The 14,777-nt window shown below is 33.8% G+C and overlaps 1 protein-coding gene across 8 annotated transcripts in view; it reads right to left on the reverse strand.

Moving 5' to 3' along the window:
* LOC123538009 (collagen alpha-1(I) chain-like) overlaps positions 1 to 14,777 on the reverse strand; it is a 156,349-nt gene that overhangs the window by 34,890 nt on the left and 106,682 nt on the right. For all 8 annotated transcript variants that reach the window (XM_053530310.1, XM_053530309.1, XM_053530308.1 and 5 more), the window contains 3 exons: positions 2,712 to 3,265; positions 1,341 to 1,403; positions 210 to 278 (listed from right to left, as the gene is read on the reverse strand). In XM_053530310.1, the coding sequence (XP_053386285.1) occupies positions 210 to 278; positions 1,341 to 1,403; positions 2,712 to 3,265 (686 nt within the window). The remainder of the gene's footprint in view (positions 1 to 209; positions 279 to 1,340; positions 1,404 to 2,711; positions 3,266 to 14,777) is intronic.

A 14,777-nucleotide genomic window follows, 5' to 3' on the forward strand; every position in this document is an offset into this window, starting at 1 on the left:
GTGATGAATATTTACAGTTAATGAGAAACATGTACCCCAAAAGGGAATAAAAGGGTCAAAGGTAACAAAACTCAGTCTGTGGACCAGTCTCAAAACTAATCATCTGACTGGATAACTCTGATTTCAAAATTTGAAACTGACCAATGATAATGCTTCATTCTTAGACTGGTCTCAAATCTCAGTTTTATAACTTCAAACCATGTATTTACCTCTAAGTCCTCAATCATGATTGTGCCGTCTTCATCGTCGTCACCAGAACCAGAGCCAGGATTTAAGGCCTGAAAATAAAAAATAAGTTTACAATTTTTAACAAACTAATTATAATTGAAAGGACTGTACCAATTAATCTACATAACAGAATTGGCGTAAATTCATAGGCAAAACAGAGAACTGTTATCATTTCTGGTGGTAATATCACTTAAATTTTTTCAGGGTAATCAAACATTTTTAGGATTTGAAATCTTCAGAGTTTTTTATTTTATTTCTTCATTATGATAATTTACTCATACACTTAGATACTATAAATATATGTAAGTTAATATATAGCAGCTCAACCACAGCCCTACACCAACTGATGTTGGGGTAGATGGGTTGAGGGGAGGGGAACCAACCAAACCTACTCAAAGATTCCCACATAATATCCTTACCAGTACATTGAACTGCTCTCTCAGATTTGCTTTTCCCCTTTTATTTAATATTATTTCTAGGAAAAACTCAGGTTTTTCTGTCCAAAAGTTAAGGAAAGGAGGGCAAAGCAAATGCTGTGCATGCCCTTTTCCAACCCCCATCCTTACATCTTTGTTTTAATTAGTGTCTTTAAGTAATCATACAGCAAATTATAATACACAGCAACAACCTTATATTTCACAGTAAATTACAGAACACATTAATTTCTTACTTGATACAGTAATGCACAAGAAACAGTAATTACTTAAACAATGCAGTCATTACTTACAGCCTACAGTAAATTACAAACAGCAGCAATTACTTAAATACCACAGTAAATTACTAACAGTAGTATAAACTTATACCCTACATCATAGTACAGACTAATTACTACTTACGTGTGACTGGCATAGAACAAATTACTAACACCAGTAATTACTTACATACCACAATGAATTACAAATAGTAGTATTAACTTAAACCTTGAATCACAGTACATTAATTACTTTGATTGTAAGTAAATTACAAACTTTAGTTATCACTACTGGCATAAAGCAAAATGTAAACAGCAGTAATCACTACTTGCTTAACACAAATTACATTTAGCAGCAAATTACAAACTGCAGCTACTCACTAACATCCTAAGGAAATTACAATTTTTAATAATTACTTACATAACATTCACCACTGTCTGCCTTTTCTGGATCATCATGCACCTTTATTTCCATTAAATCACCCTGAAAAACAGTTTTGAATTTGTTTATGTTAAACTAATTATTTCCAATGATCAAGCCTGAAAAAAAGTAGTTCCGAACAATGCACAATGGAACCTCTCCAGAACAACCACTGGGAAGACTGATATGTGGTTGTTGTAATGAGGTTGACTTCCTAAGAATTTTATCAAATGGAAAAAATGTTTGCCATGATAGGTGTCCTTAACAAATTAATACTGGATCGTAAAATCATTATCAATTCTGACAGAGAACTAATTTTTTAGGATTTCAAGGTTGCACACAAATTCACAAAATAGAACTAGAAGGTGTTTTTGTCACAAAAACATATGTCTCCCCCCTATGTATTCTAAGGATGGAAGAAGGGCATGTTTGTTGGTATGCAGGGCGAAAGTCAAAATATAAGTTGCAGTTGGTTTTAACGGATTTAATATATGAAGGTGAAGGCGAAAAGTGATGCACTAGGCTTGGTACTGGCCACTCCTGTGAAGTTTCGTCGAAATCTGTCCTGCAGTTTGACCCGTGGAAGCCGGACAATATTTTTTCTATTTTTAGCTCTAGTGGCCATTTTGTGTAGCGAAGCGGAACATGCCAATAATATGCACAACTAGGGTTGGTACTGATCACTCCTATGAAATTTTGTCAAAATCCGGCCTACAGTTTGACCTGTGAAAGACGGACAAGATTTTTCTATCTTAAGCTCTGGTGACCATTTTGTTCAGCAAAGCTGAACATGTCGGCGATATGCACAACCAGGCTTGGTACTGATCACTCCTGTGAAGTTTCATCAAAATCCGGCCAGTAGTTTGACCTGTGAAAGCCGGACAAGCTAAATGCAGATGGATGGACAGATGGATGGATGGACAGATGGCGAAGGCAAAAACAATATGTCTCCCCGCCCCCACCTATGGGGGGAGACATAATTTCAGTAAATGAATAAAATTACTATCTACTTTCTAGATTAAAACTAGTTTAAAACTGATGTCCCAACAAAACACTGTAAAAGCATTAATGTTCTAGGGAGTTCATCTATTGTTTTCCATAATTATAGGTATTTATCCTATTTGAAAAAATGAATATCTATGCTACCAATTTTTTTTCATGAGAGGTGCTTAATTAAGACTATAAATTTGTAATGTAAATAGACAGAAATTTATTTGAAACTGATTACAGTTTTTCACTACATCAGAATTGTCTGAACCTTTTTGGAGGGAAAGTCGCACCTTGAAATTTTCTGGATTAAAGATAAATCTCAATTTACTTAATTTTCTTAACTATCTATTTTAAGTAAAATGATAACAAAAAAAAGCATACCACAAACTTGGAGTCTGTTTTTGAATCTCCAGCCACGTATAGTGTCGAGCCTCTCTGAAATACAAGCTGATTTCTCGAAGCCGTTGTTTTTGAATCGACAAGTTCACAATCTTTATATAATTCAACAGTAGAATCTTTCACTTTAATTCCTAGAATTGTCCACTGGTTAGTAATATCTGGTAAGTAGAAAACAGCTAACATATCTGGCCGTCTTTTCGATCTTGAATCTGGTGTGTAATAAACAGTAACTGCTGTTTGTGCTTTTGAATTGCGGACTGTATACGCTAACTGTACACCAAACTGATTCAATCCATATGGATCAACCACGGCAAAAAGTGTCGCTGAACGAGTTCTTAGTTTTAGTGTTGTTGTTATAGCAAAGTCTTTATAGAGTGTGTTTACATTAAAATATTTAGCTGATGAGGCCCCCTCTATCTGGGCAGTTGATGTGATTCTAAATGCTGGGTAGCCATCAACTCCTGTTGAATATTCTATCCCGGAACCTGGAAGTGGTTTCCCCACCAACTGTAAAATGTCAACATGGTCAGCTCGATCTGGAACAAAAAAATAAAACATTGTCAGGGGAAATAATGCAGTTAAGTCAAAACAGTCTGGACTAAGGAGTTGCCTCCCATAGAATCGGCCCTGAAGCTACAGCCATTTTATCTCATTATGTCCCTTTCCTCAGCAAACATATTTTTCAGTAATTCAAAAGCCCGCAGCCAGACTAATGGCATTTATTAAATGGTATAGAACATGTTTAATCTTCTAAGATTATTTCAAAGTATTTTTCAAAGAACCAATAAAACCTTTGTCAATGAATTATCAACGAAATGTTACTGTTAGGGCTTCAGTTTTGTACCTTAAAGGCATACGCTAGAATTCCCTGTATATGAGATGGGCTAAAGGTTTCCTAATAAAAGAATTTCTTCAAACTTTGGATACTGAAGGACAATCACCCAAGAAACAAAAATATGCAATAAAAATCATAGGTCACCGGTACTGAAAAAGAGTTATCTGCCCTTGAAAACGGCCCCAAATTCTAGCATACGTCCTTAAAACAAAAAGAAATTTTACTAGCTTTAAAAGTGAGCTTTGTGTTAATGCTTTACTTTAAAAAAAAAAAAAGATAGACGTCTAATCAGACTAATGTCTTCTAGAATATTATCAACTAGAGTTATCATTAATCCATGCTGACATTAAAGCCGCAACTGCACTGGTGTCAGACAGTGCATATAAACATCCTGAAATCTGCACAGCAAAAAAATGTCTTTCATAAAAGTCCATTCATAGATCTTCTCAAACATGTAGATTATAACCTTATTTTCTTATAGTACAGTTTGGCTCAAAAGTATGGTGACATTTGTTTCTTCATACAAGATATCATTATGCAATTTCAAAAAAACATTTATATTGAGGTCTCATATATTCGACCTTTTCAATATATGCTGATGCTGTTTATTACATACAGTTCATTTACTTATGTACTTGGTACTTTGACAACTGATCTGTCAAGTTTTCCTTCTAACATTAACTTTATAACCTAACTTTAATTTAATACCTGTTACATCATATTAATTCATACAATTTTTTACAGATATTTTTAAATACAAATTTTGCAGCAAGCTCATAATGGAATACAAAAAAAATAAGATATTCATTCCAGAAAAAAATGTCATATTAAGTCATGTTTAACAGTAGGGTAGCTAGTATTCAATTTATCAAAAAAAAAAATTTGTGTGAGTAACTTTTGGAGGCAACTTTATTTCATTGACCTGTGAGTCACAATCAAGGTAAGACTTTCTTTGACAATGATAGCAGTATTAGGTAATCCTTGCATTTAATCCATTTAAATATAGTGCAAACTTAACATATAAATCATGTTGGTGATTCAATTTTCCTTATCTGTGTTATATAGTGGGCGAAGTACAGGTTTAACCATTTAACCAGCCTACTTAATGTATGAATAATCTTCCCTTTTTTCCCAGTTTGTCAGAATTCTTGCAATTAAAAGCAATATCTTATCAAGAGAAAGATTTTAGACAAAATCAAAAAATTTCTTAAGATTTTTCTACCATATTCTAACTAATTGTCATGTAAGGATACTATATATATATATTTTTGTTTTGTTTTGTTTTTAACACAAACTGCCAAGCACAATATATTTTTGGTGCATACTTTAGTGTTTTTGCATTTTTTTGTTTTTCTCTCTTTATAAGGCAGATACAATATAAACCTTAAGCCTGCTGGCAGCAACTGATTCTGCCTTTGCGACCAGTGCAGACCAAGTGCAGGCTGATCATGGTCTGCACTGTTCGCTATTCAGTCAGTAAATGTTCAGTGAACACCCCTTCAAATAATAAGTGGGACTGCAAAAATTGAATGATGGAACTGTCCATTTTCGTAATTCAGCAGGGTAAATGCATCTATATTCACAACAGACTGAAACTACAATTTCATTACTCATAATTTAGGAGATAAAACATACTCCGATTTTTAAGAACACAGCACTTAACTAAACAGAATACCACACACAAAATCTTAAAAATTTTGAAAACAAAAATCAAATTGAGAAATCTGACATCTTCAGAACAGGATCTACATAATAAAAAACAACTTGAAAACAATACTTAAATTGTAAACTGTTTATAAACAGAACAGTCTGTATTTACATAGCAAAGAGTCTGTGGTTTGAATGGTATACATATATAGTTAACATTGTTCATTATAGTTTTATGTTTACAGAAAATTTCCTATGCCATTTTTTTATATAATATATATTGAAGGAGGTCATCCAGTAAACACAGCTTTCACCATACATGAGGAAAAAAATCTGCGGGGGGAAAAAAAAAATCACTTAAAATTTTTGCCAGGATTAATACAGTAAACATATATCTTATATCCTCTCGACTTAAGGAGGTGTATCATGTTACCTTCTTCACCTCAACTGTCAATCATGTTGGTATCCTGTGCCAATTACATCTAATTTATGTCCTATCTGTGTTATATTGACATCAAATAGACCACATAGACTTATTAAATATAATTTTGTAGGTCGAAATAGCAATTACACCTTAAACCAGAACTTAAAATAAATTATACTGTAAAAGTTCAACAAGGTATCATTGCATTTTAATTTAATACCTTTCAGAATTAATTAAATGTTTTCCCTACAATTGCCATTTTGAACAATGTTAGATGCATTACTAAATGCCTAGCTTGGTGCAAATTTAATTTTAAAGTTACATCATGCCCAAATTTAATATTTTAATAAATGAACAATAACTTATATATTATCTATGCACACATCACATGTTTGCGTGTGTACTTTGTTAAAACAGCACACACTTAAAGATATGTGTTACCAAGCACACATAACACTAAAAAACTGGCAGTTAAAAAACAATACTGTTATACATTTTCAATTAAGTGAATGTAGCTGAGTGTATACACAATTAGTTTATATTTCTGGACAAAGTTACAAATTTGATGAGTATTTTCTACACTTAATGTTAAAATCTAATAATAAAGTATAATGAAATATGGGCAAAATATATCTTTAAACAAGAGCTGTCAGTTAACAGCGCGCTCGACTATTCTCAGTGCTTGATAGTATAATATAGGCTATGAGTAAAACTTTAACATTACAATAAGCATATTTTAAGTCGAAAAGGGGCCATAATTCAGTCAAAATGCTTGATAGAGTTGTCTACTCCTGTTTACAGACTGGGGTCATGATGGTAAACAACTATGCAAAATATGAAAGCAATATCTCAATGGACTTTGAAAATATTTGGGGTGGTACGCAAACTTTAACATTACAATAAGCATATTCTAAGTCGAAAAGGGGCCATAATTCAGTCAAAATGCTTGATAGAGTTGTCTGCTCCTGTTTACAGACTGGGGTCATGACGGTAAACAAGTATGCAAAATATCAAAGCAATATCTCAATGGAGTTTGAAAATATTTGGGGTGGTACGCAAACTTTAACATTTGTGTGACGCTAATGCTAACGCTTAAATGCCGACGCTGGGGCGACTAGGATAGCTCTCCTATTCTTCGAATAGTCGAGCTAAAAATGTTATGACTTTAAAAGAAATGTTGTACTCAATTTAGAAAATACCATATAGATGACTGCAGTGTAATATCTTAAAATGAATTTTACAAATTTCCATAATTAATGCATTTAAAACTCCGTCTAATTTTGCAAGTTTTAATTACTAATGACATGTGAAAATGATGTGGTTAATGTGAAGTAAGACATTATTTTTGACGTACATTCAGAATCAATCTTCTTATTTAAAAAAAAAATATGTAAAACCATGGATGGCTTGTCATCTCAAAAATCTTAATGGGCATATTTCTAATGGCATTTCATTAACATATTCATATTATATGTAAGATAATATAATATGACAGCAAAATGTTCATGGTTTATTCTGTCATTCAGATGCTTATAATATTATATCACTCTGATTGAGCCCTCTAGATACAATTGCTTCGTATCTGAATTCCAAACAGTGATTTTATTCAACGACAAATCACTGTTTGGGATATGCTTTTTCTTAAAAAACACTGACTACAAAAAAATCATTCAAACTTAAAAGAGGTCACCAAATTAAAAAAAAAAAAAAAAAAAGGCAGGTGCATGGTTTATGACTCAGAGCTCAAAGATTACTTTATTTCTGTCAATTTATAAAGATTTCAAGGATTAAACTTGCCTCCTTACTGATTTACAGATAGGTATTTTTCAATTTCAGCTAATTTGGTTTTGCGTTTCATTCATAAAACGAAACATACTGACGATCACACCTTGACCTCGTAGACATATCGGAAAATTTATTTTTTCTTAATTCTACTTAAGAATAACGTCGTACCATATATGGGGCACTAGGTAAACATTATTTAATATTTGGGTGCATGTGATGAATAGGTATCTGTTGTGCTTTATCTATTCCAGACAATCTTGTTGAAGTTGCAAAAATAAAACCCGGGGTGGAAATGAAAACCCTTGGATGAGTAAAAAAATAATGGTTTATGAGAGTACTATAAATTTATTATTTTTCTGACACATGACCCTTTACCTGTGAATCACTGCATTAAAAGAGATACATTTTTTTACTCTTTTTTTTTTTTTTTACATTTAGGTTTTAAATTACTCTTATTGTAATACCGCAGTCTCCATTACAGAAAATATTCACCTTCCTGTCTAAATTCTGCAGATCAACAGAGAAAATTTTCAAAGAATTTAGGTACCAATGATGAAATCAAAATATTTATTGCAAACATCTTTTCTTGCATGATTCCAGAGCGAAGAATCAAAGGGAAGCCTTTACAAAGGGTGAGCACAGAGTAATGAAGTAATCAGGCCTATACATAATACAGAAGGAATGAGATGATTTTTATTGTAACTTTAAACATTACATTCCATAATTACTGTGAAATCATTAATATTCGTGGGGGACTAATTTACGTGGATTTCGTGGTTGAGTCAATCCACGAAATTCAATCCCAATGAACAAGTAAAATTCCCATTCATTTTATGTTCAAAAATTGAAATCCACGAATTCATATCCCCATGAAATTGCCGTTTTAACAAAAACCACGAAATTTCATGCCCACGAAATTTACTGATTTCACAGTATAAGCTAATAATTTTCTGCCAAAAAATTGTCAATCTGTTTGAATGGCAAATGAAATACAGAGAGCTGCATATGTGATATTAGAAGCTGGTCAAATGCAAGTCGTAACTCAGCCTGCGAACAGTGAAAGCTAGTGGTTTATTTGATTGTTCCAGCTCCAGTGATTTGACCATGACCACGTGGTGGCCAACCATGGTACATCTGACTACAATCTTTGGTGCCAATTGTTGTAAATTTTAAAACAATGTTTGACAATTGCCAACTCACTGATTAACCCATGGCCATTTTTGCAGGAACACCCAGCGTAACTGGTTAATCAGTACAAACTTCAATGTTATTGAAATACATGTATTCATCATTCAATAGCCAAAAGTACCTACAATACTTGTTTCACTTGGCAAAGATCAACCGAACTCAAGACTGAAAGTGGGTATCTGTACTACAAAAACAGTAAAATTCAGCAAAATATATTCAATTCTTTTTTGTAATTTTCAGCTATGTTGCAAATGATTATCAGTGAAGTGTAATGGACCTATCATATACCACTATAATGATATATTTTGTCGGGTCTCACTTTTCATTATTTTGCAAATAATACAGAATATATCAAAAATTGAAGAAAAATTACCATTTAATATTTCAATATGTTTTATTTGGTTAAAAAAAATCTCTTTCGCCAAGTGGTTATTATTTCATCATGAAAGCCTTAAGATTTTTGTAATGTACTGGTATTTATCATTACATAATTAAGCAGACAGTTTGATTTTTTTTTTTTTTTAAATAAAATAAAATACAGTTGACAACAACTTTCTTGAAACAGCTGAACCATTACAGTGGTTATACAGCTTAAACTGGAGGTGAACCTCAAGTAATTTACTACAAGAATTTAGCTACTACCCAGCAAATGATTCTGTTAAAAAAAACATCAACTTAAATGTAAAAACATGACTTGTCATCAAACTAATTAATTGTAGCTTAACATTAGCCTTAAAGCGGCTTATCTGTACAAACGTCTCAAAAAATGTCATTAACTGTAACCGAAAACATAAACAGCAGGCAGACATTCAGGGATCTGATGACAGACATACCTTTCACAGTTAGCATGATATATTTCAACATTCTTACATGCATAAAGAATAAATCACCTTGCTGAAAGAAGAGTTATATATTTCTTTCAGTCTCAAAACAGGGTCAATAATCCTGGATAATTGTCGGTTATTACTTCAGCTCCCATAAACATAGGTATCTGGTAATAAAGCATGGGTACTCGTGAATTACTGCAGGTCCTGAAGTAAGGGTATTCAAAAAATCACAAAATCACTACAATTCCTAAGTAAGGGTATTCGAAATGACTACAGTTCCTAAGTAAGGGTATTCAAAATCAATACAGTTCCTAAGTAAGGGTATTCAAGATCACTACACTTCCTGAAGTAAGGGTATTAAAAATCACTGCAGGTCCTGAAGTAAGGGTATTCAAAATCACTACAGTTCCTAAGTAATGGTATTCAAAATCACTACACTTCCTGAAGTAAGGGTATTCAAAATCACTGCAGGTCCTGAAGTAAGGGTATTCAAAATCACTGCAGGTCCTGAAGTAAGGGTATTCAAAATCACAACAGTTCCTAAATAAGGGTATTCAAAATCACTACACTTCCTGAAGTACGGGTATTCAAAATCACTGCAGGTCCTGAAGTAAGGGTATTCAAAACCACTACAGTTTCTAAGTAAGGGTATTCAAAATCACAACACTTCCTGAAGTAAGGGTATTCAAAATCACTGCTGGTCCTGAAGTAAGGGTATTCAAATACAACAGTCCTAAAAAGGTATCAATCACAACTTCTGAGAAGGTATTCAAAATCACTGCGGCCTGAAGTAAGGGTATTCAAAATCACTACAGTTCCTATAAGGGTATTCAATCATACACTTCTGAAGTAAGGGTATTCAAAATCACTGCAGGTCCTGAAGTAAGGGTATTCAAAATCACTACAGTTCCTAAGTAAGGGTATTCAAAATCACTACACTTCCTGAAGTAAGGGTATTCAAAATCACTGCAGGTCCTGAAGTAAGGGTATTCAAAATCACTGCAGGTCCTGAAGTAAGGGTATTCAAAATCACTACAGTTCCTAAGTAAGGGTATTCAAAATTACTACAGTTCCTAAGTAAGGGTATTCAAAATCACTACACTTCCTGAAGTAAGGGTTTTCAAAACCACTACAGTTTCTAAGTAAGGGTATTCAAAATCACTGTAGTTCCTAAGTAAGGGTATTCAAAATCACTACAGTTCCTGAAGTAAGGGTATTCAAAATCACTGCAGGTCCTGAAGTAAGGGTATTCAAAATCACTACAGTTCCTAAGTAAGGGTATTCAAAATCACTACACTTCCTGAAGTAAGGGTATTAGAAATTACTGCAGGTCCTGAGGACAGGATATTGGAAATTACTACTGGTTCCAAAGGGGTATTTACTGCAGGTCCTGAAGATATTCAAAATCACTACAGTAAGGCTATTGGAAATTACTGCAGGTCCTGAAGTAGGGGTACTGGAAATTACTGCAAGTCCAGAGGACTGGTTATTGGAAATTACTACTCAGGTCCATTACTGCAGGTCATGAAGTAGGGGTATTTGGTAATTACTTCTATACTATAGGTCCTGAAGTAACAGTAGATGAAATTACTACTGGTTCTAGAGTAGGAACATTGACAGTTACAACAGGACCTGAGGTTGAATCAATGCCAGTTACTTCTGGACCTGAAATGGTGATAGGACCAAGTACTTCTTGACCTGCAGCAGGTTTATTCCGGTATTTACTGCAGTGCCAAACAGAATTCACTCCGAAGTAGTTGCAGAATTTTCAAGTTAAATAACTCTCAGAGTTTCTCTAGCTGCACCACCTGTATTACTGCAACATACACTTAACTGTAAACATGTTTTTGCAAGAAAAGTACAAAATAATTAACCAACTAAAATAAATGGTTAAAAAAATTGGCAACTCCACGTGGCATAAAGATTTTCATGGGGAATTATCTGTAAAACTATTCAATTTGATTACAGCAGAATGTTAATTGCATGTTCTATGAAGATTTTCTCTGATATATGCACAATCCTATTCCCACTTAGTGTTCCACATTACCCGCAGGACATTACTGAAGATATTTCATTCTTCAAAGAACTTTTTGTCAATCATGTATTTTAAAGGGAGGTAAATTTTGTACCATTAGTTAACGGAAGGAAGTTATTAAAATGCAAAGGGTGTTAAATTGTCTATTCAAGAAAACACAGACAAAGTAGCTCATTCTGCCTCCAAATTCAATCAGTAAAAAAAGAATGACTGCATTTTCAAAGAGATTGTTTATTTCATGTTTGACTAATGACAGAAAAAGGCAAAGAAAAACAGCTTTTACATTTATCATTTTTGTGTAACCAATCACAGTTCTGAGTTGTTAATTGGTAGATGTTTTAAAGTAAATTAATGCTTGCAGCAGCTTATGCTCACACAAAAATGCTTAAGCAACACTTATTATACATGGATTTGTGCAAGCCGGAAACTTATTTTCTATAAAGCAGAAATTAGGAGGAGTGCTGGTGTGCTGGTTGTATTTTCAAACATGTCTCCATCACAGAAACACAAATGTCTAATTGTGTCTGAATGTACAGGCTCATTAAGTTTCCTTAAAAAAACTGAAATATCTTTTTTCAATCTTATCATTCAATTATCAGAGAAATATAAACACTGAAGTAAGACAAACAGACAATAATACTAATTTACAAGTGACACGATTGCTCGGTTCATTTTTTGTTGCTCAGATTCTATGTTTAAGCAGTAATTTGGTCAAAAATATGCTTCCGTGGTGTAGTAAAAAAAGTCACCAATTTGATAAACATATTCTAATTTGCCTTGCATTTCACTGCATATTATTTAACATTCCTTTTTCATTTCACTTTCTTGAAGAAAATGACTGGAAATGTTTCATGGAAAATAAGTCTTTGACGGAGCGAAAATCTAGAAACTGTATCAACTGTATCAAGAACTTGATTTTTTTATGAAACAAAAAACAATTTTTTTTACTGGTATATAACCTTCTAGAGATATAACTTTCTAATTAAATGACTACAAAGGATTAACAGTGCTGACATATATCTTGACAGACAAAGATATAGCATATATGTTATAAATCATTCGTTATCAAAACCGAGATAACTTGATTATCAAAGGATTTCGTTGGAACTATTTTTTTGCTGTGTAAGGTTTATTTTCTTTGCAGTGCAAGTCTTTTTTCATTGAGAAATATTGATATGAGCCGTGCCACGGGAAAACCAACATAGTGGGTATGCGACCAGCATGGATCCAGACCAGCCTGCGCATCCGCGCAGTCTGGTCAGGATCCATGCTGTTCGCTAATAGTTTCTCCAATTTCAATAGGCTTTAAAAGCGAACAGCATGGAGCCTGACCAGACTGCGCGGATGCGCAGGCTGGTCTGGATCCATGCTGGTCGCATACCCACTATGTTGGTTTTCTCATGGCACGGCTCATATAATGTTCATACAATCAATCAATCTAGATGTTATGCACCTACGTAATGATATTTACAACTCCTGTAGGGGGCTTATTTCACTCAAGTTGTTTCATGCGAAACAATACGCGACTGTGTGCTCGAAACATTAAAGAGATTTCCATATTGTAAAAGTGCAAAAACACTGCAATATTTATGCACAGATAAATCACTTTTATTCTAATATGTTTTCAGTTTGTAGTATTACTCAGTGTTTGTGTATTACATGGAAAGGAGATTAAATCTTACACTAGATTAAATCTACGTAGATGAAAATTACCTGTTCAATGGTATTTTCGATAAACATTTCATTTTTTGTTCTGTTTGCTTGTTTAGCGGTTTCTGCATCAGTTTCCGCTTCTTACATGACGAGTTACTTAATTCTCAGACATTTTGTGCTCCTGCCTTACCCTGAGGACAAACTCGTAACTTCATGATTCATATAGTCACTGTGCTCTACTTTTCAAGACAACTGCATGTGCAAAGTTTCTACTCAACAACTTTATCTGTGGGAATCTCTAAATGGAATAAGTTGCCAAAACACATACACAATTTCAATTGATTTTTTTTAAATTACATTTTCCTGGTTTAAAGCACTTGGCCTTCCATATTCTGACCTTAGAAGTACTTACGTCTAAATAAAATTAGGGACATAAAACTTAACCAAAGTCTTGTGAAAAAAATACAGTTAAACTGTTTTACAAAGTCTTTTCCTCTCTGACTATGGCAGGTTTTTTTTTAACTTGTGACTTAAGCTGTCTCAAACTGTATAGACAATTTTCAGACTCTGTATGATACAAGTAAACATTGACCTTTTAATTTTACCACTTTTAACACCACTACAAACAAAAGTTTATCAGAATCTGCAGAAAGTCTTTACAGGCCATGAATATTCTATGTTGCTAATGTTTTGACGTTCATCATTTATATAAAAAAAACCTCTTTGATACATGCAGCTTGGAAAAACTGGGGAAAATCCCATTATTTTTCGTAAAGCCTTTCGGCTTTTCGCATGTATATATAGCATTCCATTCTGGACGTTTAAACCTTATCGCAAATTAAAAGATTTCAAATTTACCGCCTGATGACGTCGTAACCTGCGCATGCGCTGCACATCACCCACAATACACCAAATCCCATGAGATTCACTTTCCATTTTGCGGCGTGTTTGAATAGACGTGTCGTATAGAGTTTAAAAAATTTCTATTTTTATGACCGTACCTTTCGGTCTTTAAGTAATTTTCTGGTAACATACGTATATGTAAGTATGTCTGATGATGACCGTACGAGTCTACACCCCTCCGAAGAAGAATTTGAGGGGTTTTCAGCCGATGACCTACCCCCACCCACTGACGTAAACAACAACGAGACTAAGAAAACCCAGGCTTCTACTAAATTGAAGTCGGTAGTAATTGATCCAAAGAAAAAAGGTAAGGCTCCTGTAAAGGGAAAGGCTGCTGTTAAAACAAGTGTTAAACCTTCGGGCTCTAAAAAATCAAAACCCTCGGGTTCAAATACAAGGTCGGGTACTTCGGACCCACCTGGTCAGTCTCGGAGTCAAAATAGTAATTTGTTTGACATTTCCAAGTTGTCTCCAGAAGATATAACGGGACTTCGGTCAGCGCTAGGAATTGTTGATCAAAATGACGATCTTTATTATGAGATGGATGATTATGATGACTCGTATTTTGATTCTTATGATCAGAATTTTCCAGGTAGTAACCTTAGGGTGACAGTAGATTCTAACGATATTTCTTCGGATGAAAATGAAAATTTATCTGATAAAAGGTTTAAGATTCCAAAGTTAGCATCCAGATTTGATACAAATTCTGCGTTTGGGGATACTAACAGCACCGCTAGTGGTGACTGTGATG

The sequence above is a fragment of the Mercenaria mercenaria genome, chromosome 18 (genome assembly GCF_021730395.1).
Source record: "Mercenaria mercenaria strain notata chromosome 18, MADL_Memer_1, whole genome shotgun sequence".
In the NCBI taxonomy this organism is placed as follows: domain Eukaryota; kingdom Metazoa; phylum Mollusca; class Bivalvia; order Venerida; family Veneridae; genus Mercenaria; species Mercenaria mercenaria.